Source organism: Trachinotus anak, unplaced genomic scaffold (assembly GCF_046630095.1).
Source record: "Trachinotus anak isolate AG129_WGS33_773 ecotype Australia unplaced genomic scaffold, CSIRO_AGI_Tana_v1 ptg000002l, whole genome shotgun sequence".
Taxonomy (NCBI): Eukaryota; Metazoa; Chordata; class Actinopteri; order Carangiformes; family Carangidae; genus Trachinotus; species Trachinotus anak.
The window spans coordinates 19915633-19938846 of record NW_027273853.1 but is presented as its reverse complement, the minus strand read 5'-3'; the positions used below and the strand labels follow the sequence as shown (position 1 = coordinate 19938846).

The 23214-nt window shown below is 45.2% G+C and overlaps 1 protein-coding gene across 1 annotated transcript; it reads right to left on the bottom strand.

Moving 5' to 3' along the window:
- Window positions 1–5175: 5175 nt before the first annotated feature.
- tshz3a (teashirt zinc finger homeobox 3a) lies at window positions 5176–21277 on the bottom strand. Its single transcript, XM_071504646.1, has 2 exons — window positions 20923–21277; window positions 5176–8566 (listed from the first exon to the last, which is right to left on the bottom strand). Exons 1-2 carry the CDS (start codon window positions 20960–20962, stop codon window positions 5259–5261), a joined length of 3348 nt encoding a protein of 1115 aa, XP_071360747.1. The 5' UTR covers window positions 20963–21277; the 3' UTR covers window positions 5176–5258.
- Window positions 21278–23214: the final 1937 nt, after the last annotated feature.

Sequence of the window (23214 nt, the reverse complement as noted above, 5' to 3'; positions counted from 1 at the left end):
CGTTATAGCATTATATGTATTAAATAAATTCAGAAACCTAGATTAAAATGCACTCATAAATGTCATTTGTATCTGATAGGAAATGGTTCTTGATGATAATAAGCCTTAGCCAAACAGAAGGGGAGTCAAATGGATTTTGATTCCACTCCAAATCATTCAGTAGCTTCCCACTAATGTAACTTGATCAGAGCACTCTCAAACCCGAGCTCTGTGAAATGACAGTTGAGATTAATTTTGTCAGCCTTGTAATCGCGCCTTATTGATGTGTTTCCTGTGAAATGGCACATTGAAAAGAGCAGCTCCAGCCACGGGGCAACTGTGTTTCATGTAGTAGTCATGGATGGACATTTGATGCTGACCTCCTGATCGCACACCTTCATACTGTCGGGCAGGCACGCACACAAACTCACAGGTAATGCTCTATTATGCTGATTTATTGAAGGTTAATTTAATCACTCTTGTAATACCTGACCAGGGGGTGTTCTTATCCGTGAAAAACCCAAGTAGCAGGAAAAAAAAGGAGAAAAACATGACAACAAATCAAAAAGTGATTTCATGAAGGTGGCACCAGAGACAGGCCAATCCATCAGAAGGGCGGCAGAGTGTGGACGTGTTGCCACGCGTGGTGCCAGGCGAGGTGCCAGGCGGTCCAAGGCACATCCTCCATGCCAGCGCCCTGAGGCTGTGTGTCCTCGTCACAAGGACACAGAGGTTGTTAGGACCAACTGCACTAAATCACATACCTCCTCCCACCCTCTGTCATGGCCGACAAAGCAGGTTGGTGCAGACAGACTGGGAGAGCAACCACTGGTCAAATCCACTGGTTTTTTCCAAGTAATATACATCACATCCTTTTATTCCAATTGATACAGTGATATATGATGTTGTTATGACACTTCCCCGCTTTTGAGAGCACCCTGATGTCAACAAGGCTTTACACAGAGTGAATGATTCCTCCTAAATGCATTTTAGAGTTTTGCACAAATACATTTTCAGAGCTAAGTAAACAATGCAGGCCATTATCTAGATGTATTGTTTATGCATTTTGCGCTTCGTGGCTGAACAAGCGAGTGAGAGAGCAGCAAAGAGAGAGACAGAAAGACAAAGAAGGAGCGAGAAGAGAGAGAGAGAGAGAGAGAACAGCCTCCTTCTCCAAAAGACATCAGCTCTGTGAACAGCACAGGCAGATTTTCCATTCTGTCAGCATTTTTCTTTACGTGCCGAACAGATAGCTAAAGGTACCACTTAATGTGATGGGAGACAGGATCTAATGGATTGATACACAGGTTTTGACATGCTATTTGAGCATGGAGCTCGCTATAATTGGTCATGTCATTGTGCATTAAACTAACGATATATAGAGTAGTGCCCTGAGACGAGTATCTTTAGCAAATCTGTCAGATATCACACCAAAATGCCTCTGACAGCTATCTCAGGCAGCAGCAGTGCACCGCAACACAGCAGCATGAAAACCTGCACCCACTAGTGAAGGCACATTTGGAAATCAGACCACCTTAAACTCACCTCTCTGTCTGGTTCTCTGGGTGTCTCTGTCTTCATCTCTTTCCCACTCTCTCTCACACAAACCTCTGCGTGTTGTTGTTAGCTTAATTTGTTTTTATGCCATCTACATACATCGCAGTCGATGCTGTAGAAATGAGATGCAATGTTTCCTTTTCCGGCACAAACACAGACAGGACAGTGACCTTTATATTGCCGTGGTGCCTCCCATACATTAGAGACAGGGGTTCAGGGGTCCAAGGTGAAGCTAACTCCACCTCTACCCATGACTCCTGCACTGCTGTCAGAGGACATCATGTCACTTTTGGTATGGAGGCCGCATGAATGGACAACACTTGCATCGTCTTCCATCTTGGCACGCAAGGATTTCGGGAGCCTCGGAGCTTATAACAAATTATGTCAGGCCAAAGAGACTTAGAGGAACATTTGATTTGTTGTTCCTTTTTAATAGTGGTTAAACCATTTTATCCTCTTAACCTGTTGATATTTTTAAGACTTCCTCTGATTAACGCAAAGCATTAAAAACACAAGAGAGAGCCGGCTTCTATAAATCTGACTGAAATCACAATTTATGGCTTTTCAGAGCTGCATACTTGTGACACAGCGGCCTGTATCAGTTTACACAACTGCACAAGCACACTAAGACAGGAGCAATATATATCAATGTGCTCTAAAGACATCCGCCACTATTTTGGCAGCCATTTTGTTTTCCTAAATACATAGCCTCTCCTCCTCAGCTGTCGGTCTGTCGGTGCTGTCAGCCACCCTTGTGTGATTGGTCTGATGGGCTTGATGCTCATCACTCTGTCAGGCTCTGCTCGCCTTTCATTAGTCTGGGCCCCTCCATCCGCCACACTCACACAAATCACATTGACATCCAAACTCCTCAGATCCACAGAGCAATTTAACTGATATTCATTAGAGGGATGACAAGAGCTGATGGGAGATCTGTGGAGTGGAGGAGTGGGGGGACTCATTCTGCTCCTATCCTATCCCTGTCCTGTCCGCCTCCTTTCTTCCCCCTTCACTGCTGACTTTGTTTTAGGAGCATTGAGGCACATCGGCGTCTATAACTACCCAGCCCTCAAGGATAGTCAAGACAAAAGAACAATGGATAACACATCTAATCTCCTCTTTATTATCGCAGAAAAATACAATTGAGAGGAGTTTTGTGTTTTTCATGCTAAATAATTGGCTACAGCAGATCCACAGTTTCTACATTGCCCTGCTCTAGCAGCCACTATAATGCTCATTCGAGCAGAAGTCCAATCATTTAGCCCTCTCCCTCCAGCCCCTCATTAACCCCCAAAGTGTCAACTATCTCATTAACGCCCCCAACCATCTTCACCCCCGAGTCCATCACTAAGCCTAAAGCATTCATCAACACTTACAGTGTTGAAAGAAAAAAAATTGATCATGTCTGAGAGATAATTTTATAGCTGCATAGACTTGGTAAGCCTGGAAAACTCACAGGATATTCAATAAGGCAGCTCAGCCTTTTTCATTTGCATTATCAATGGCTACCAGTCTGAATCCCATCTTTCAATTATCATCCTTTGTTAAGGGCTTCATTCTGCTTGTCAGATGTGAGTCATCACTGGGTTCTCCCACAACGTTAGACCAATGTATCCTAAACGTTGGAGGGCCGGGAGCAAGTCTGAGGCGGTAATGAGTTTGTGTGAGAAGACGGGGTCAGGACACAGTGTGTGTGTGTTAATTAATCTGTTCCCGGGTGGGAGGAACTGAAGCGAGATGATGAGATTTAAGAGAGTAAATGGGTGTGCTGCACTCGAGCTGTCCTCTGTTGAGTGAGCGAGCAGGGTTAGAGGCTGGGCAAATGGCCGTCACCATAGTAACCAGATAACTTCCCCAGCCCCAAGTCACTCAGTCAGTCCGTCATGACAAGCAAAGCCTGGGAACATCAAACACAAAGAACATGGTGTCCTGAGGCATCTTCAAATAAGACAAAAGTAGATTGAATGGAATCTGTGAAGTAAACTTGTGTGTATGTGCATATGTGTGTGTGTGTGTGTGTGTGTGTGTGTGTGTGCCTTCATCATGAATACAGAAAACATAAAAAAAAAACTTTCTCATTACATGGCACTGAGCCTGAATTGTGACTACTCTGATGGCGTCAACACCTGCCAGTAATATTGTTAGATCCAAAAGCCTGCTTTGAGGGAATAGCACCTGTCTGTGCATTCTGCACCACTGTCAGCTTGTCTCAGCGCGCGTATATAGGATCCGCTTTATTTTTTCCAAGGGACAGTCTTGGAGTCCAGGTGTGTGCCAGATCTGCTGTCTGTGCCCAGGGCTCCTGATGGCATCCAAGCCCCCGTGGTAATCAGCCCACTCTGCCTGCTGTTGCAGGCTGCCTGCCTCCTCCTCCTCCTCCTCCTCCAGTGACTCGTTTCAGAAACATCTGGTGGTTTACATGCAGCACACACCACCTGCCAGACGCCTTGCAGGCAGTGGCACCACTCGCACCTCTCGAGTCCGCCCCGCAACAACGCGACAACCCAGAAATCACCAGGAATATCTAGACAAATTGCGGTTGAGAAGACAACTGCAGAGATAAATGCTGAGGGTTTTTAAGCTCTGTTCAGGGTTTCTGCAGATGCAGGCTGGTGAGCAATCTGTCAGATGATTTGTAGATGCTTAGTCATTAAAATGTGGGACAACAATTGGGAGGGGTGTGTGTGTTTTTTTTTTCTAAGATGCATGATTTTCCAGTAAGCCAGGTGTAAAATTAGGTAACAGCTTGGAAACTACACTTTGGACAATACCGCGAGCTTCATAATGCACCTTGATCTACAAATTTCTCTGATTGGTAAATATGAAAGAAAACACATGTTTTATGCAGCAGTTAATTCAATTTAATCATAGAAGCACAAGGCATTAACATATTTGTATTTTTTTTTTTATCAAATAACATTTATAAAACTATTGTGCAAAACAATGTCCTTTTAATCTTCTTCAAAGGCTCTGCACCAGTGGATAGTCATAGTCCTCTTAAATTAGGAAATATAACAAGTATGCATAATTTAAACAGCAAGTTGTAAGCTTATACACTATATGTACATTTTTACACAGACCTGGATTTTAAGTGCTCCTTACTCAATGATAAAGAACAAGGCAGCTTTTACAATCAGCAAGAAAATCAAGAGGCTGTACAAGCAATGAACTTTTGCTGTTTGGCAGACTCTTTTGAGGAGCTTTCCCAGGCATTTGGCTGTTTTAAGGTGTTGAAAAAATGACCAGAGGGCATTTTAAAATCTGGACAGGACAGGACTGTACAAACATAACGGTGAACATGCAGTCTACCATCAAATCAAAACAAAACTCACAAAAAATACAAAATAAATACAATAGTTAATACATTTCAAGTTATTTGCTGACCTTCTAGTCAAGAGATTCAGCATGATTATGAATCTGTCCTCACATTACTAAAGGTGTACATAGAGTGAGGGAGACAGCAAGCTGGGCTGAATATCTTTGACCTACAGTATACTTTGATGTGAAATAAATGTCTTTTGAAACGCAGAGAAATCAGAAATGTTTATAGGCCGAATAGATGTAAACACCTTGTGCTGACGTTTTTAACAGTAGTTCATGGCATCTTTGTGCATTACCACACTTTTCAAATTTTCTCTGTTTTCTTTTTCTTTTTTTTCGCTTTTTTTTTTCGAACAGTCATTATACATATGTTTTCCAGTATGTCTACTGCTGAGAGTAATTTAGTGTTTCTCTAGTTCGCACACATATAGCAGATGGTCCTCTGGAGACTTCCCATGGCTCTTGCTGAGGTGAAGCTTGATGGCGTGCTTAGTGGCAAATTTACGGACACAGAGCTGGCAGCGGTACACTGCCCCATTACTACTGCAGTCATCTTGTGATTGTGGAGACAGGAAGGACTCCAGGGGCACAAGTTTCTCTGTGAGACAATGGGAGTCCCTGACAGTCTGTTTGGGGGACAGCTTGGCCAGGTCCCTGATTCTGAACCCTAGGTGGGCTTCCAGGTGACACACATAAGCCGCTGGGGTTCGGATCTGCGAGGCACAGTCACTACAGAAGAATATAGGCTGACCGGAGTCCAGGTTCTTTAGGAACTTGGTCCTGCCTGTTCTCCTTAGCTGGTACTTGACGTTAGCCAGCCAGTGGCTGATGGTGGTCATAGAGAGACCTGTGAAACGAGATACATGCATTCTTTCCTGTGGGCTTAGGTCATTAATGATATACTTTCCCTCTGATGTCTGCCTAAGGCTTGAAGCGAACTGGGCCTGCAGAAGAAGGAGGTGCTGAGGGTTCCAGTTGGAGTGACGACCTTTACGTTTGTGTCCATGCAGGGACGCATCGTCATCGTCATGAGTAGACCCCACAACCTCAGCTTTATCCGTGACCCGGGACCGTGAGGGAGGCTTTGGGACGTGGTGGGACTGTGTCAGGTTCCTCAGCATGTCTGAGATATCCGACAATGCATTCTCATGTAGAGGGCTGCTGGATGTGTAGGGAGAGACCACGGTTAGCTTTGCAGGAGTAACAAGAGAGGAGGGGGAGATGGAGGAGGCTGTGGATGAGGGAGTTAGGGGGGCTGAGCTTACAGACCCTCCTCTTTCAGTTTTCCCTTTTGTGAGGTCCATAGGCTGGTCATCACTGGGCTGGCAAAAACTATTATCGACTACACTTTCCGGCTTTTTGGTCTGTGAGGGAGGTGCGGCCACAGCAGCCCTCTCAGCCATGCTCTGACTGAGCCTAGAGAGCAAGCTCAGGGGATCTTGGTTTGGCAAGGAGGGCTTGGCTGCTTTCCCCAAATGAATGTTCATTACTGACTGAAGAGCACTTAGAGGGTTGACAAAGGGCTGCTCTGGAGGAGTATGGCCAGTAATAATGGCAGTACTGCATCTCAGTGTAGAGGCGAGTGGGGATTTGACTGCTGTCTCTCTCTTGGGTTCGGTTGCCGGGGATGCTCTGTCGCTATGGCTTCCCCTGTCACTATTGGCTGGGGTGACTGCCCTCCATTCCCGAGGTGAGTCAGACTCTCCTCCCTTATGTGATTCTCCAGCTTCACTACTACAAGGGGAGAGATGGTTCTCCCTCTTAGGGGACAACTGCTTCACCCTTTGCTCCACTTTTGCTACTTTCTCAGTCACTTTTTTCACTAAGTCCTCCATTGCCTGGAAGTTGTTGCTGGGGAAGGGGGAGGACTGACTAAGTGGTGGGGAAATAAGGGGCTGGTTCTTGGACAATGCTCCATCCCCTCCGTTGAACAAGAACTTCATTGGGGAATTCTTTTCCATGCTGCCCTGTTGGAGCTTGAGGGCACTGGGGAACTGGTAAGCTGCATGAATGCTGGGGTAGCCTCCCCAGCTTGGATTCCCACTCTGGGCCTTGTTGATGGCTGATGTCACAGTGTTTTCCAGTGATTTGAGAATATCCAAGCCCCCTTTAGGGCTCTCCTTCAGGTCCTCTTCTGTAAGATAGTTGTACTTTGAGATGTCATATTTTTCCTCCTTCTCAGCATCTTCCTCCTTTCCAACGGAAACTGCAACTTGCTTTTCATTCCCAACAGCCTCTTCCTTAGTGCACTCCTCCTCAACCTCCTCCTTCTTGATCTCTTTGAGAGGAGGGGAGGTGGCAGGGGGAGTTGTGGTAGTTTGAAGAGGTGGAGGAGAGAAGGTGGAAGGTGCCAGTGGGACAGACTGGACCCTCTGTTCAGTAGGTGTGGCAACCCTCCCAGGGTTGGGGGAGGTGGCCTCAGGGAGTGTTTTGATTCTCTTTCCCACAGAGCTGGTCACCCTCAGGAAGTGTCCTGTCACCATCATGTGGGTTCTCAGCTCTTGCAGTGTATTATGGGAACTCCCACACTCCATACACTTAAGGATCTGGAATTTGTTGGATTCAAACTGCCAAGCATAGCTAGCGCCGTTCTGGTGGCCGTAGCGGTTATTAGAGGTGGTGTAGGGGCTGGAAGAAGGTCTCTGTGAGGTTTCGCTCAGGTCTGACTGTAAGTGCTTAGCTTTAGGCGTTCCTTCTCTAGAACGTGGCGCGGCAGTGAGGTCCAACCCCACAAGTCCCCTTTTCTTAGATGACATGATTTTGGCTGCCACAGGAGCCATGGGCTCCTTCAGAGGCACTTTCTGGTAGTGTTTGGTCTTGATCATGTGGACACTGAGGTCCTGGAGTGATTCAAAGGAGTGGCCACAATACATGCACTTCAAAACTTTCTGGGCATCCTCCTTCCCCTCCATCTCCAACAGGGACCGCTTACGTGGTTTCGACCAGCGCTTTGCACCACTTCCTGCCCTGTCCTGGTTGTCATCGCGGTAGTGGCCTGTATCATTCATGTGAACTGTCAGCTCCACCAGGGTGTCATAAGCAGCACTACAGCCCTTACAGCGAAATTTACTTGCCCCAGTGAAGATTGAGCCAAAAAGTTTTGGGTTTTGCCTGTGGAGCTGGACCGTACTGAAGAGGCTGGGCTCAGACTGAGCAGGGTGACGGCTCTGGGTAGGATGATGTTGTAGTGTCTTTGCCACCGCAGACTGGTGCCAGTCATAGCTACCACTGCTGCAGCTGCTACTGCTACTAGTGCTATTGCTGCGAGTTGGCTTCTCTGTAGAAGCTGACGACTGCGCCTGTGGCGGTGTGGAATTAAAGTTCAGCGGTGACCACAAGGGGCCGGTCAGGAAGCTGGAGTAGATAGCCTTCATTTGTTCTAAGGTGTCCATGCCCACAGGAGGTGTCTTAGTGCCACCATTCAGAGGCGGTGTGACCAAGATGCCTTCAGCTTTTCTGGAGGGGCTCTCAAAGTCTGAGAGCCGGTCACTGGTCTCACTGACATGTGACTCACTGTCCATCTCTTGTCCCGAGAGCTCCGCGACCCCAGCTGATTCCTGGTCACATGCCTGCTCCTTGGCAGGCCCAACGCTTTGCTCCACAAACTCATCTTTCATGGGAAGGTCATCCTGAGGGGCTGAGGGCAGGTCGTCTGCTTCCGCCTCCTCATCATCCACAGTGTGCTCTGTCAGCTCCTCAGGAGAATAGGCTGCAAGCAGAATGGAAACAAAGAGAGAAAGAAAGAGATGAGTTAAATTGCAGGAAGTGAAAACGCCATGTTAGAATAACTGGAGAAAAAGTTTCCCTGCTATGTGTGCCCGAGGACTCCCAGGGATAAATGAGCCATCTGTGTGGGAGCCTTTAAAGCTGAGCTGAGAAATTACAGTCATCCCATTTCACCTCATCAACCGTTGAGGTGTTATTTTCCTCTAGGCGAGCCTGTATTTATATACTACCCCAGCCACACGGAACTTATGCCTCCCCTCTTTTCACTCCTTCTATTGGAGGAAAACAAAAAAGAAATATCTTGGCAAAAACATAATGCGCCATTTTATTTATCTCAGGGCGCAACAGCTTGAAATGAAAACTAAATCTGAAATTAATGAAGCCCAATCTCACTGTGGCATTCTCCTCTGGGGTAATAAATGAGTTGGATCAACCTCCATCTGTCAGTTAATATGTCTGACGCCTCTTCATCTGCCTCTTCTCTGATTACACACACATACGTACAGACAGACACACACACACACACATGCGCACAGACACGGAGCATATCTTGAAGAATTTCAGGAGAAAGATGTCAGAATTTTTTTGTGAAATTCTGACATGTTGAGTAGACAGCCAACAATGTCATCTGGCTGAAGTGAGCTCATTAGTTTCTTAACATGTTGAAGATAGTTAATACTCTGGGTTCTTAAAAGCAAACCTCAGCAGTCCAAACAGGTGTTAAATGTCATGCAAATGTAATACAAAGAAATTTCACACATCATAAAAAAAGAAAAATAAAAGGAGGAATAAAACGAGGGAAAAGAGGGATAAAGAAAACGAGATGAAAGTGAGGCTCGTCAAAATGATGGCAATGCATAAGCAACGTGTCACTTTGCATGCTGGCGCCCACTGCTCACATGGAGAGAGACGATAAGTGTGTGCATGTACACACACACACACACACACACACACACAGACACACAAACTCCTGTGTCTCCTGTGGTGGCGAGCCTACCCACCTAACGCCAACTCACCCTCCACTCACCCCCTTCTTCCGCACTGTCACCATGTGCCCCCCTCCCTCATTTCCTGTCCACCTCACTCACTAAACCGCTCAACTTAAGGAAAAACAAATAATCTCTGAAAACAGTGGATGGCCTGTGGACAGGTCTGAGGCCATTTGGACAATATTGTAAACTAAGACAAATGCCACAGAAAGAAGCTGTAGGTAAGGGCTTTAATGGTTTGGGCACAGTTGAGCCTGTGAGCCTGTGCATGTGGAGACAAACAGACACACACACACACACAGACACAGACACACAGACGGTGTGACTAAATCCTTCATTCCCCCCACCGCCCCACACACACACACACACGTCCAGTCTAAACAAAAATGTCATAGCTGAAATAACTCTCATTTCCAGTGCTAACAGCCAATCTCTAGGCAGCCATGCGGCTGGCGCTGGTCTGATTTGGGCCCTGGGGGCACAGTCAGCAGGCAGCCCCACTGAGAGGCCAGCCTAATGGAGACCTGGCAGGTGCGGCCCACTCTTCGTCCTCCCGGAGATTTGGTTTGTCACTGGGTATCCATTACCTGCCATTCTCTGCTGATAGGCCCCGACAGCCCTGATCAAAAGATGTCGTCGGGCCCCAGTCCGCTTGGCAGTCAGCGGCATGTCGTTTGTAAAAAGGGCCAAGCAGGGTGTAAATAAAATGACATGATCACTTCCCCAGCCCCTCATGTTCTGGACACAATTATGATAATGTGGACGTGGCGGGGAGGGAGGGGTCTAGGAGGATGGAGAGGGGGGCGAGGAGGTAAATCGCTAACGCTTGGGCAAACATGCACGGAAGATATCTAACTGCCACCAGCACTCAAGCGGCTGCCCACACCCTCTTGCCTTTCGCTTTACTTTCTCTCCCACTTCTCGTCTGGAAGGTATTCGTGTCAGATTCTCATTTGAAGGAGGAAATCCAGCCAGGATGAGGTAGTTAATGTGTTTGTGTCCTGACTAGCTGGTCACAGATGTCAGCTTGCATCAGGCGAGCCTGGCACACTGCTTGACCAAGTTGTCAGGTCACTTTTCTCTTCCTCAACAAGAAAACACTCCACATATTTCTTCATATTGTCTAGCTGTTTCATCAAAATACTGCTATATCCAATTTCATGTCATGCTATCACACCTGTAAACCTTCCCAGGCTTCTTTCTGTGCCTCAACTTTGAAGTTAATGTTTTACATTTTATACTAAGAGCTGCAGCACTATAGGTTATTGTTCATTTGTCAATCAGCCTAGATAGTACAGAGAGGGGGAGAGTAGTCCAAAAGGACCAACTATAAAACCTACAGAGTCTAGCTGTGCTCCCAGGCAATTTAAAATGCAAAACAAAAACCATTATGTCTGAGCACTATCTGTTAATTTAATCCCCAATGACTGATAATCCATCACAGAGGGCGACAACCACATCCAATTATTCTCCCTGGCTTGACTGACAACAGAGGTGATTTATCAAGCTAATAAAAGGTGATGGGAGTATAGAGGCTCCCTTAGAATAAAAAAGGAAGAGGATTATGAATACAGCAATACTCTTGGATGCAGTCTTAACTAATATCTAAGCATATGTTATAGGACCAATGTATGAGTTTTCCTGGTGTGTGTGTGACAGAGAGAAAGTGAAAAGGAGTGTGTGTGTTCTTGAAATGATAAAGTGAGCTGATGCCATGTGGGGAAAAAGACAAGAATCATTAGGTTCCATGAATGATTCCTTTGGGGGCGTGGGGGGTGGGGGGTGGGGGGGGGGGGGGGTGGGGGGGTTAAGAAGGGTAGGAGGTGCGCATTCGCACAATCAACATCTCAGTCACGGCTCACACAGAAATAGCAATAACACATTCACGCAAACACACAAGCTGCAAAAAATATAAGGCTCCCATGCAGAAGATACACAACCTCAAATACACCCTCACGTAATTATAAATAAAGCTACTCAGTCAATTATGACACCCCCATCTACCCCTCCCTCCAACACACACACGCACATAGATGCAAGCGATGAGGAAAGACAGTGACATCTTGGCTTCCAGGAGGCATTCCTGTGGAGTATCATTTTCATAAACATAAGGGCCGCAGACGAGGAGGGAGAGATCATCTGATAGAAATACTGCAGTGCTGCTCTGACGATCAGGAACAACAGACAGGGCAGGGACAGGGGGGTGATTAAGCAGGAAGGTGCTGTGGCTGCCTCTAAAGCAGAGCCTTTCAGTGTCTCTCTCTCTCTCTCTCTCTCTCTCTGTCTCCTTCCCTCTGTCCCATGGGTTTTTTCTCCTCATGAGCTGCTGAAAGCACGGTCTGTTTTCAATGCTGTGTTTTAAATAGGCCTCATATGCAACAGTGATAATATGTAGGAAATATTCTATCATGTGTTCCTCAAGTAGAAATCTTTGCACTTCCTGGACGCCTGTAACAGCTCAAACAAGCACAAATCTTAATCACCATATACATTTATGTATCTTTTAATGAATTTGCCACAGTGCCCATCATCAAGCTACGACTAACTCCTGTCCATTTTTCTTAAATCAAACTGCATATTCCTGGTCTGGCCTCCATAGCTGGAGAAAGAGTCTGGGAGCCAGATCACACCCAACAGCAGTGGGATAAACAGGATGTGTCATTAAAACCTCTACCTGAGTCTGACCCCTCATACCCAAATGACTGCTTGGTCTCTAAATAAAAAACAAAACAAACTACAACCTTGCCACAGGCGTCGCGGTATAAAAAAGCTCAGTCCTTTGTGCGGTCATTATGAGTACAATATTTCATCTGTGTTTTTTTTTGTTGTTGTTTTTTTTGTTTTTTTTAACACAAAAATTGGGCTGCACAAACAGAAGCACCTACTACTATGTATGCGAAATAATTGTTAAAAATTGTGATACGGCCATTCATTAAACAATGATGTTAACTAAAATCCAGAGCGTGTGTATAGTGTATTATACAGATACGAAATAGAAACGAGAATGCTTAATTAACACCCTAAGAGGAAAAGCAATGTTTACATGAGTTTCATAGCTTGATTAGCCCATTATTTATAGCTTTATTACTGTAAGCATAGAGAACTGTACCATACACAAAGACACTACAGGGATCCAGGAAGGGGAGAGGAAATTGTCTACATGGGTGGTCCCTCATAGCTTACTGTAAAGATTACAGGAAAAGTTTTACGGCATTGTTCAAAGACAACAAAAATTCAAACATCACACAAAAAAAAGAAAGGACAGAGATCACTGGCTATGTTACCAATTTAACAAATTTTAAAACTTTGCATAATTTCTACTATCCAGGTGAAGAGCAGAGGAAGTGGGTTAGACCTTTGATCACACATTGGCAGAGATATTTGGAGTCAGTTGGTGTTGGGGGTGGGGGGCTCGGAGAGGAGAGAGTTAAACTGTGTCACAACATGACAAGAGTTTCTTGACATGTGTACAGTATTTTAACTGGACCTTGACGCCCTTAAAGCAACACGGCCCCTCAGCAGGGGGCTCTTACTGACAGGAAACAGCTTCAGAACACTACAGGACAGGAAGTCACCCCAGTCTCAATCAAAAAAAGAAAAAAAAAAAAAAAATACAAACCGCAGACTTCCACCCACTCTCTCAAGTTTCCCAGCAGCCTAAAACTCTTTAAATAGATCAGAATAATTTAGTCCAAAAACAGCCCCATTCTGTCAAAATAGCAGTAGATCAGTAACATACCTAAAATGCCTTTCTGTTGTACACATTTGTCAAAGTAACACACTCAATCAAACCTAGTTCTCTGCCTCCTTTCCCTTTGATCCTTACAGGCTGGATGAAAGTCCCATGAGAAAATACGTAACAGGTGATCTGTGGCCATCTGAAAAATTAACCAGTCCTGACATTAAGTCGCCTTTTCAGATATGACCAGTGAGGGTTATCGAGTGCTACTCACATTCTGCTTTTTTTTTTTTTTAAATGCATAACTCTGCTACTACATTATTCTCAAGCTATCTCAAGCTATCATGTTACAAGCGATCATGGATGTCTTTGTCAGTTTTTATTTGTGTGTGTTCTCTACCCCCTGATGGCATTGTGAATACATTGTGTCCGCCGATTGTAGTGCAGGATGTCTGATATGGGAGATGGGAAAAACAGAGAGATCATTCTGGCCCCAGGCGAAGCTTAGGGCTGAACCTTGTCAATGCACATAGTAAGAGGAGAGAGAGAGTCAGACAGAGAGACAAAGAGAAAGCAAGGCAGAGAGAGACAGAGAAAAAGGGAAAGAAAGAGAAAAGGACATGGACACTGAATAGATTCAACCCTTGGCTGATTGTCGTGTTATGACCTCAAAGCTGCCAGCTGCACATACAAACCTTCGAGACCTGAAAATTAATTTTGTTAATCTGACCTGAGACGAGCCACAAACACATAAAGGCCTCCCACTACTAACGCTAACATGGAAGAGAACGAGATGACCGAACTCATAAAGATCCAGTTTGAAACTTTATGCAGTCACAATAAGTGATAAACAAAATGGAAACAAACAAAAAAAAAAAAAAACAGACACAAACAGCTTCCACAGGTGCAGATCCAAGGGCAGTAATAAGGATCGGGGTGCTGCGGGAAGACGATGTTCCAGTCTGACATGCACATCTGAGTCCGTCTCGTCTGATGATATGTAGTCAGTCAGACTTCCTTCAACCCACTTCTCTGGCTCCTTCTTCCCATCATTCTCTCTATACACCTTCCTTGAGCAGTTCTCAAGCACAGCTCCATGAAGCAGAAATGCTTATTTCCCCATTCCTCTAGCTGTTTAAGCCTCATACAACAATGCAGTTGAAAGGTCATCAGGTTGTGTGAATGAAGCTAGAGGAGGATGAAGGTGGGGCTCAAACTAAGTTTAGGATATTCTCTGTGAACTTGGTCTAACACTAGGACTACTGTGCGTGTCTGACTTTCTCACATTTTATTTCTTAATTTCATAGTTTATGCCAGGATTTTGATCTTTTATAATGTTTCCATAATCGGAACTAAACTAACTGGAAATGTTGATGAGTTCATTGTCTATGCACAGAAAACCTGCATGCATCAAAACTACAGTAAACACAGTAGTTCAAGGTTGTACCACTTTGCAACGGCCAGCTTAGTTAATAATTTGACTGTTTCTATTCCTTTTCACCTACAGTGGAGTGTTTCTATAACTGATTAAACTGGACCTGTTTAAACGCACTCTGATCAGGTCAAGTTTTCTTTGTTCTTCCTTGAACTTATTTAATCAAACTGTCTCAATTATATCACGCTGATGTCATGGTAGGGTGTCCATGTGTGTCAGGGAGTCCATGTTTCTCTACCAGCAGGCTGAATATGTTATCATGACTGATAAAACTATGACAATATGAGCTAAAAATATGATTTTCCTTAAAGGTTCAGGATTAATGTGACATTACTTTTTGTCCGATTTTAAGGTTGTAGTTTCAAGGTTACAACAATTCAGGGCAGGTCTGAGATCAGGCCTAATGTAGGTCTGAAGGTACGGCTGGGGCCAAAGAGCTGACACTAGGGTCATAGTTTGAGCTGGGGTTAATGTTGAAACAAAGAGATGGACTCAGGTCTGGAAATTGGATTAAGTTTGTAGTTTGTGGTTGAAACTAAACCTGGGACTGTGTTTAAAAGTTGAATCTTGGGGTAAGGGGGAGGGTTGGGGCTGAGGGGAATAAAGTTGGGGCTTGGGAGTGGGACAACCAAACCCCTCTCACAACACACAGCTGCTGCCATGATCGCCTAGCAACGAGGAGGTGATGGACGCAGCCTAAAGATGGATGGCCACCATAAATCACAGTAGTGTGTGGGAGGAGGAGGAGGTAGGAGACAGAGAGAGGGAAGAAGAAGAGGCCAAAAACAAAACAACTGTTTTTTTTTTTTTAACTTTTCTATAGCAGCAGCAGAGCTGGCCTTGCCTTGACCTTTCACTGTACTTTTTTATTCATGATTGTTGGGGAATGGCGCGGGGCTGTGGACACTTCTGGGCAAAGCTAAATGGAAACTTCTAGGTAATCATTACAGTCAGTTATATTGGATCCAATGGATCATTTTATAAATCTATAATTGCAATAAACTCCATTGAGTCTTCTGTGTGCCCTTCGGTGTCTGGAGTTTTTTCATGATCCCACTAACTTTTTAAAGATGATAATAATGACAGACTACACCTTTCATAAAGCAACCCTCCAGGCAAGGCAATCTGGGTAGTGTAGTTGCGGGATAAACATCCCTGGGCTATCTGATTATGGCCTACTGCTGCGGCACTGGTGTCTAGTAACACTCAGAGAGAGCGCTCAGCCATCCATCACACAGTGAGTGTCTGTCTAAGGCTTTCCACCCTGCTTCTTCTCGTCCTGGCTCTCCAGTTACAGCCATACACGGCCGGCCTAAATAATATTCTTCATGATAAATGGCACTATAAGCCTGGTATCCATCATTAATCTGATTTTTAAAGAAGCATCCATCTTGGAGAGAGCCTGTTAGGGCCACGGGAGAGCAGAGCAGCTCGGGTTCATTTAAAGGCCAGGCTGCTGCATGAGTGATACCTGTCAGCTCTGCTCATCAGGGAGCAGCACACACACACACACACACACTCTTACAACATTAAACACTGACGCCATATGGCCACATGTGTGCGCACACACACGCACCTCTACAGAGCCCATGTGTGTCCGTCGCGCATATATTATGAGTACACAACACTAACGGGCTTGTCAGACCTTTATACTCACAAAGCATAGTTCTTCCCCTCATTCAGACATCTAGAGATGTGTCATGGAAGAACATTCTGTCACTCATCAAAACACAACTCAGTGTAACTCAATCCTCCCTGTCATCTCGAAAAAATCTCCCCTCCCAAACATGTCTCCTCAAGGGTTTGAGGAAAACTCACTCTTCCCTGGAAAAACTCTCTCTCACACACACAAAAACGACAGTCTCCTCTCCTAGCTCTCCATTCCTCTGTCTCTCTCCACTGACTCTGCACCTCGTTCTCCACTCCTCTCCTTCTCTTTGTCTCTCTCTGTCCACTCTCTGTCTTGTTTTCCCCTCTTTCACTCTCTCTTTCTCTTCCTCTCTGCCCCCTATCCACCTCCCTTTTCTGTGTGTCTGGTAAAGCCTGTTTGATAAATGACACACGTCACCGTGTCAGAAGCGAAGGGTGGGTCAGTGATAAATGACTCTGTTGAAAAGGAAATCGGCTCTCTGGCATGGCCGAGCTATTCTCCTCCTGGATTGGGTTTCAGGACCCCTGAAGACCGGAGCGGCTCAGTTTCCCCGAAAAGAGCACACATCCCACCAGACTCTGACGCTCTCTACCTCTGGGAGGGGTGGGAGAATGAGAGAGAGGGTGGGTGGGAGGTGGGTTGGAGGGATCCAGTCTGTCCCAATTGTCGCCACAGTGCAGCTGCATCTATCACAACAGCGGTGGGACTATTTTTACAAAGCCTCCGACTCAGTGCCCAGACAGCAGTCCCGGCTGAAAACCTCGGCTGAAAGCACAGTGAAAGCTGAAAGGAAGGAGTGGATGGCTAACGGTTTTCTATTTGTGACACTACTCCAGCACTTACACTCCTCTCTCTCTCTCTCTCTCTCTCTCGGAGTCCAACCCTATGGCTTGACATCTGCCAAGTGTGTGTTAAAAAGGAGAGAAGGCCCATTTCACCGCCCCCGCTCTTCTTCTCCTTTTCGTCCCCCCCCCCCCGCCCTCTTTCTCTCTTCTCATACACTCTCTCTTTCACTCACTGGCTGGCAGGGTGGCACTGTTATCATTACACAGGCAGGATTTATGGAGTCAGGGCCTATGGCAAAAACAAAAAGGCATCTGTCAATACCTGTGGGAAACACTCTGTCAGCCTTCCTCCTCCTCCTTCCACTGGTGCTCACAGCCTCATTATGTATGCACTTATCAGACACATAGATCACAGACGTGACTCAACCTCACCGGAATCCAGCCACAGGACTTTCATTAGCAACAGGGCCTGCAAGGCCAAAACATTCGCAGTGCTCACACCTGCAAACAACGCCAGCAGAGGCGTGTTGTTGTGAAAGCTTGCTAACGCTGTCGGTCCGTATGTTGGCTGAACAATTAGGTCCCAACTCGAGCTCCCCTGCTGCTTCCATAAAGGCAAGTGTTTCACACATAAACAACAGGAAGGCAGACAGATATAAAAACAGCTTACTTCACATGACTGCTGCTTTTACAACCCACTCACAACATGTGTGCATGCATCTGATGTGTGCTGTAAATGCTTGTATCTTTACTAGCTCCAACACTGCATGTTTGTGTGCTATGCCTTGTGCTTCTACATTGGCATATATGCTGTATAGGTAATGTGCGAAGACGCAGAGAAAGGAGGAGAAGAAGAAACTGGGCGATGTAAAAGGCCTACAGGGTTAAAAGAATTATGGCCTGACCCCTGCAGGGGGTCTACAGTTACAATTCCTTTCATCACTACCACAAGCCAAACAGCACACACACACACACACACACACACACACACACACACACACACACACACACACACACACACACATACATTCAAACCAAGCAAATCAGACAGTGCATGCCTGCTGATCTGAGCGTATGTGCACACCCATACAAACACACACACACACACACACACACACACAGAAAGACATGAGTGATGGCTGCCAGTCTGGCAGCTATAATCCTGACCCTGCAGAAAGAGGAGACCGTTGCTGTGGAAGCCTGGTCCACATCAAACTCCCCCACCCGTCTACTTCTGTGTTGGACTCTCCCTTACACACACTCATAGACAAATGACCTGAGTACAGGTTATGACAGAAAAAAGGGGAGAGGGTGGTTTTCTCTGCGGTGGCCTGACAGCGCAACGAGACACACAACACTCTGAATACTGTAAATACACTGCCACCCCTCTGCAGACATACTGTAGAGGTTAGACATTCCAGTGAAATAGTCGCGTCTTTGCCCGTGTGCTGTAAAGCCAATATCGACTTCCTGTTAAGTTGGTGAGGTAGTTCAACTTTCTGCAACCATTTCAACAGCTCTGGACCCCAGGTTTGCAACACAGCGAAGGAAGGAGGTCTGTATTTCCACAGCTGGGAGAGTGTTTTTCTCATGTTTGCTCGGCTGTTTACATGGCCAGCTGCCCTTGGTTGTTAAGAGCACTCAGACCTGACCCAGGTACGCGGGCCCATTTGTCACCTGCAGCGGAAAATTGAGTTACAGCACAACCAAAGGCGAGCGGCTCTGTGTAATATCAAGTTGATTACATCAAAGTGGTGGCAAACCTCATTGGGCTGGGCACCCCGAGCTTGTCATCTCCAATCACAGGGCCTGTCAGGACTCCATCAGCCTCACGGCTAATTGGACCAACGCTAATGAAGCAGGCAAAACAAGTTTTCTACTGTGGAGAGAGAAACCCTCTCAGACAGAGGAAGGAAAGAAAGAGAGGGAGAAGCTGAGAGAGTGTGTGTTTGAGAGACAATGAGAGAGCAAAGCTGGGTGTGTGTGTGTGTGTGTGTGTGTGCGTGTGTGGGGTGGGGGGGTGGGGGGTGGATTTTTCATGCAAGTCTCAAGGTTGCAGTGGGCTGACTCTCCCCCTAAGTCCCTAATCAAGGCCCATCATCTGTCATCCTTTTCTTTGCTCTCTCTATCACCATGCTCTGTGCTGCAATCAATTCATCATCACCCTTTGTGTGCCACTGAACAGTTGACAACTTTATAACTTGCAGCTGCACAGGCTGACTGACAGGGGTGGAAAGGGAGCATGAAAAAATGAAGAAATGAATGGATGAATGAATGAACAAAGAAGCGTGATTTAAGAGAGAAAAAGTTGTTTTCTAAAAACACAAAACGATCTATATTACAGCCTTTTATTCCCTTTCGTCAACAGAGAAACAGCAGTGTAGCAGGGAGGAGAGAGTGGAGTGGAGAGGAGGAGATGAAAAAAAAAACATCCTTCTCACTGATCTGAAATCAGAAAGCTTTCAGTCATTCTTTATGTGCTCCCCGCGGCCACTCTGAGCCAGTGAGCATGTACATTAGGCTGGGGCATTTTGATGAAATAAAAGCCCAGGCCAGCTTATGGCTAAACAGAATGGGAGCACTCACTCAGCCTGTCTCTGATTGACCATTAAAGCCATTGATGAATGGGCCTGTCAGGGGAGAGACAATTAAATCAAACATGAAACAAAGCCGTTGTGACGGCCCGGTCTGACAGAGCAAACCCATTCCTCCCCTCCATTACATAGCACACGGCTCCTTTTACAACCCCTAACCCACTCCTCCCACCTCCTCTACCCACTGAGTGTGTGTGTGTGTGTGTTCAAAGTGAACAAGTGAGCATGTGCACATAGGAGTGTGATGTTCTCTACTGGAAGTGTCCGCGTCTGTGTGTGTGTGTGTGATGTCTCACTGTGAAACCACTTTGTCCCTCCTTCTTTCACTTTTTCAGGAGTTACTTGACCATTAAAGTGAGAGAAAGGAAGAGAGAGAGAGAGAAAGAGAGAGAGAGAGAGTGTGTGTGTGTGAGAGAGTGAGAGAGAGAGAGAGAGAGAGAGAGAGAGGGAGAAAGAGAGAGGGAGAGTAAAAAGTACACAGGGCCTTTCAAAGTGGTTTAAACGTGACGTCAGGGGCCTGCAGCACATGGTGGGAAGTGATTTTCTGATGCAAATCGGGAAGGATCAGATCAAAGCCGCATGACAGCCAATCAATCAACCGTCAAATCAGACATGGCAACTGTCGATTATGGGTCCTTCCAGCCCACGAAACCCCATTGTCTGCCCTCAAATTGTTTATCTTATCCCAAGAAAAGAAAAAAGCTCAGAGGTAGGGGCTTTTTTCGCTTGTGCAAAGAAGTTATGCGCTCGGAACAAATGCGCACAAAGCCCTCACGTCCCCCTTATGGCACGCCTCGGGCACTCACCATCAAGAAAACACCGCTTATTAGCAGAGGGTTTATTCTTACAGATCAAATATAGATGGCAGCTGGGATCGGTAAACTATCGGGGATTCACGTTGGGAACAATAGAAAGCGAAAGTTTACAGAAACCAACTCATCCGATGGGACTACAGTAGCTGCGCGGCGTGGAGAGCGAAAACGCAGATCGTTGTATACAAAGTGTACATCCGTTTTCAGAAGACAACAGTTTCTATGAGGTCTCGCAAGAGTAGCCAAGAGTGACAAAGCGCATCGTTAGAAAACACAAAGTGGAAACGGAAATGCAGTGACTGTAAAGTGAGCTTTACAAAACAAAGGTAACATCCGCAGCTCTATGATAGTAAGCCTTATTTTTTTTACGCACATTACAGTTGGATACACATACCTGCTGCGCGCTTGGGCGCCTCTTGTTTCCTCCGTGGCATTTTTATTTGTGGGGATTTCCGTGAAACTCTTCTTTTTTGATTTGATATGCCCCCTCGCTGTATCCGGGAAGATCCACCTCTACTCAAAAAAGATTCACGCCTTCGTGTAGTAGACTGCACAACATCGGGGAGTCCGATGGAAAGAAAAACTAAAAATCATCGTTACGGAATCGCAGCCTGCGGCGTAAAAGTCGGCGGAGAAATAAATAAACGGGGTGGTGGTGGTGGGGGGGGGGGGGGGGTATTTTGTTTTTGGCGTGGTCGCGTTAAGAATGTCAGCGGTGATAGCCAGCGTCCACCTCGGCTGCCTGGTCTGGCAACAGGCAAAGTTGAGGGATAAGAGAGACGATCGCGTCACTCACAGCAGGAGAATGGGCAAACCCACCGCTCCGTTAACTCTTTACTTCTCAGAGAGGGGCGGACACCACACACCGAGTGTCCTCCTACCTCTGCTTTTCCTATGAATACAGCTCATAGGCTGTAAACTGATCATCACACGCAGTAGGCTGATAATCACCGGCCACAAAACCACAAACAAATAATATTCCAGTTATGTCAACAGATAATGTGTCAGTTGAATTCATCGTCACGGAATTTAACCTTTGTCACATTTTAGATTTAATCTGCGATGATAACATTTCTATGGAGATGTATGATTTAGCTGCTTTTGAAACTAATTGTTACTGTTGCCCTCTTATTGTTCTTTTAAATGATTATAATTGACACTCTAATAACGACATGTGTTTGTTACAGGCATTGTCTTGATATGCAAAACCCACTAATAACATTTTATTAAATCTCAGAAATATTCAAAGCTCTTCTTCACGTTAATAATAATAATAATAATAAAAATAATAATAATTCGATTTGTCTTGTTTTGTGCAATGAAAATCCCAAAATCGCAAAATAAAACACTATTTATTTTACAAATGTAGGTTATAGCCTATAATTTCTGATAATAAAAATAACATTATTTATTTATTTATTATTATAAAACAACATTAATTAACATATGCAATATTAGATTACATTTGATTCAACTTTTTTTGTCATTGTACCCAGCCCCAGACCATAACAATGCATTTTAGTATCAAACGATATAGTGCAAACAGTAAAAAAAAAGTAGACCTATATTTTTTATAGATTTACAGAAAAACAAATGTGCAGTGAACAATGAATTAAAGGGGTAGTGTTCAAAGGGAGTAATGTATAATTATATATATACAAACTAAACTAAACAATAACGTACGGTACAATGCTGTGATATGTCAGTAATGTAACAGTATGGACAGGAACCAGTTGATAGCCTATACAGTAAAATTAGTCAAAGTTATGTACAATCTAAACAGCAATCGGGTTTGTAATGTTTACAGTGTAAAAAAAAAAAGATAAAATGACTTAAATAAATTCAGTTAGGTATACTGTTGATAACAGGAAGTGCCATTACAGAAGACAGCCCAATGGTGGTGACCTGCATATGTTGCTTAAGTCAGTTAGTAATTGCATTTATTGGAATAATATGCTCACACTGTCTGCAGTCTGTATCTTATAAGTGGTGCAAAAATTTGTTAAGCAACCCTCTCCCCACTGCCCCAAAAAGCAAACATGCATGATGCCTTTTCCTCGCTAATTTAATGTGAGCAGTTAAACGTTAGCTTTCATCACAGTAAAAGCATCAGTTCTCCCATATATCCACATTAGGAAGAGATCAAAGCCAGTTCAAGGAAGGAGCGTTAAGTCTTAGTGCTAAGGTAATGAGTTTTTTTTTTTTTTTTTCACCACTTGTCTCTTTTTTCTCAAGCCAGCAGTATCTCTGCAGAGTGGGATGGTCCCGGGTTTCCCCCTGTGCCTCTGATGTGAGCTGACCCCTGCCAGTGAAAAAGATACATACAAATACCAAAACATGCTGTGTGTGGATGCTCAATGCCGCACACATATTTTGCGCCCAAACAAATCCCACACAGAAATCTCAAACACTCACATATGGCAACATACACACGCCCTCTCTCTCTCTCTCTCTCTCTCTCTCTCTCTCTCTCTCTCACACACACACACACATACACACACACACACATACTTGTGCACATACAAGCATTCTTACTCAGAGAACAAGAATTAAAGGCCTCCCTGATCAAGACTCGCCCCTGCCTCCCCGTCTCTAAGAGCACAGAGCCTGGGTCCCTGTCACTTTAACAACATGAAATTACAACCCAAATGGGATGTCAGGGGTTAGCAGTGTCTCTAAGAGAACT

Bases quoted from the DNA above. Each gene is read 5' to 3' on its own strand.
- tshz3a (XM_071504646.1), bottom strand. From the start codon at position 20,962: ATGCCACGGAGGAAACAAGAGGCGCCCAAGCGCGCAGCAG. The intron at 8,567-20,922 runs GTATGTGTATCC...TTCTGCTTGCAG, and splicing joins GGCGCCCAAGCGCGCAGCAG to CCTATTCTCCTGAGGAGCTG.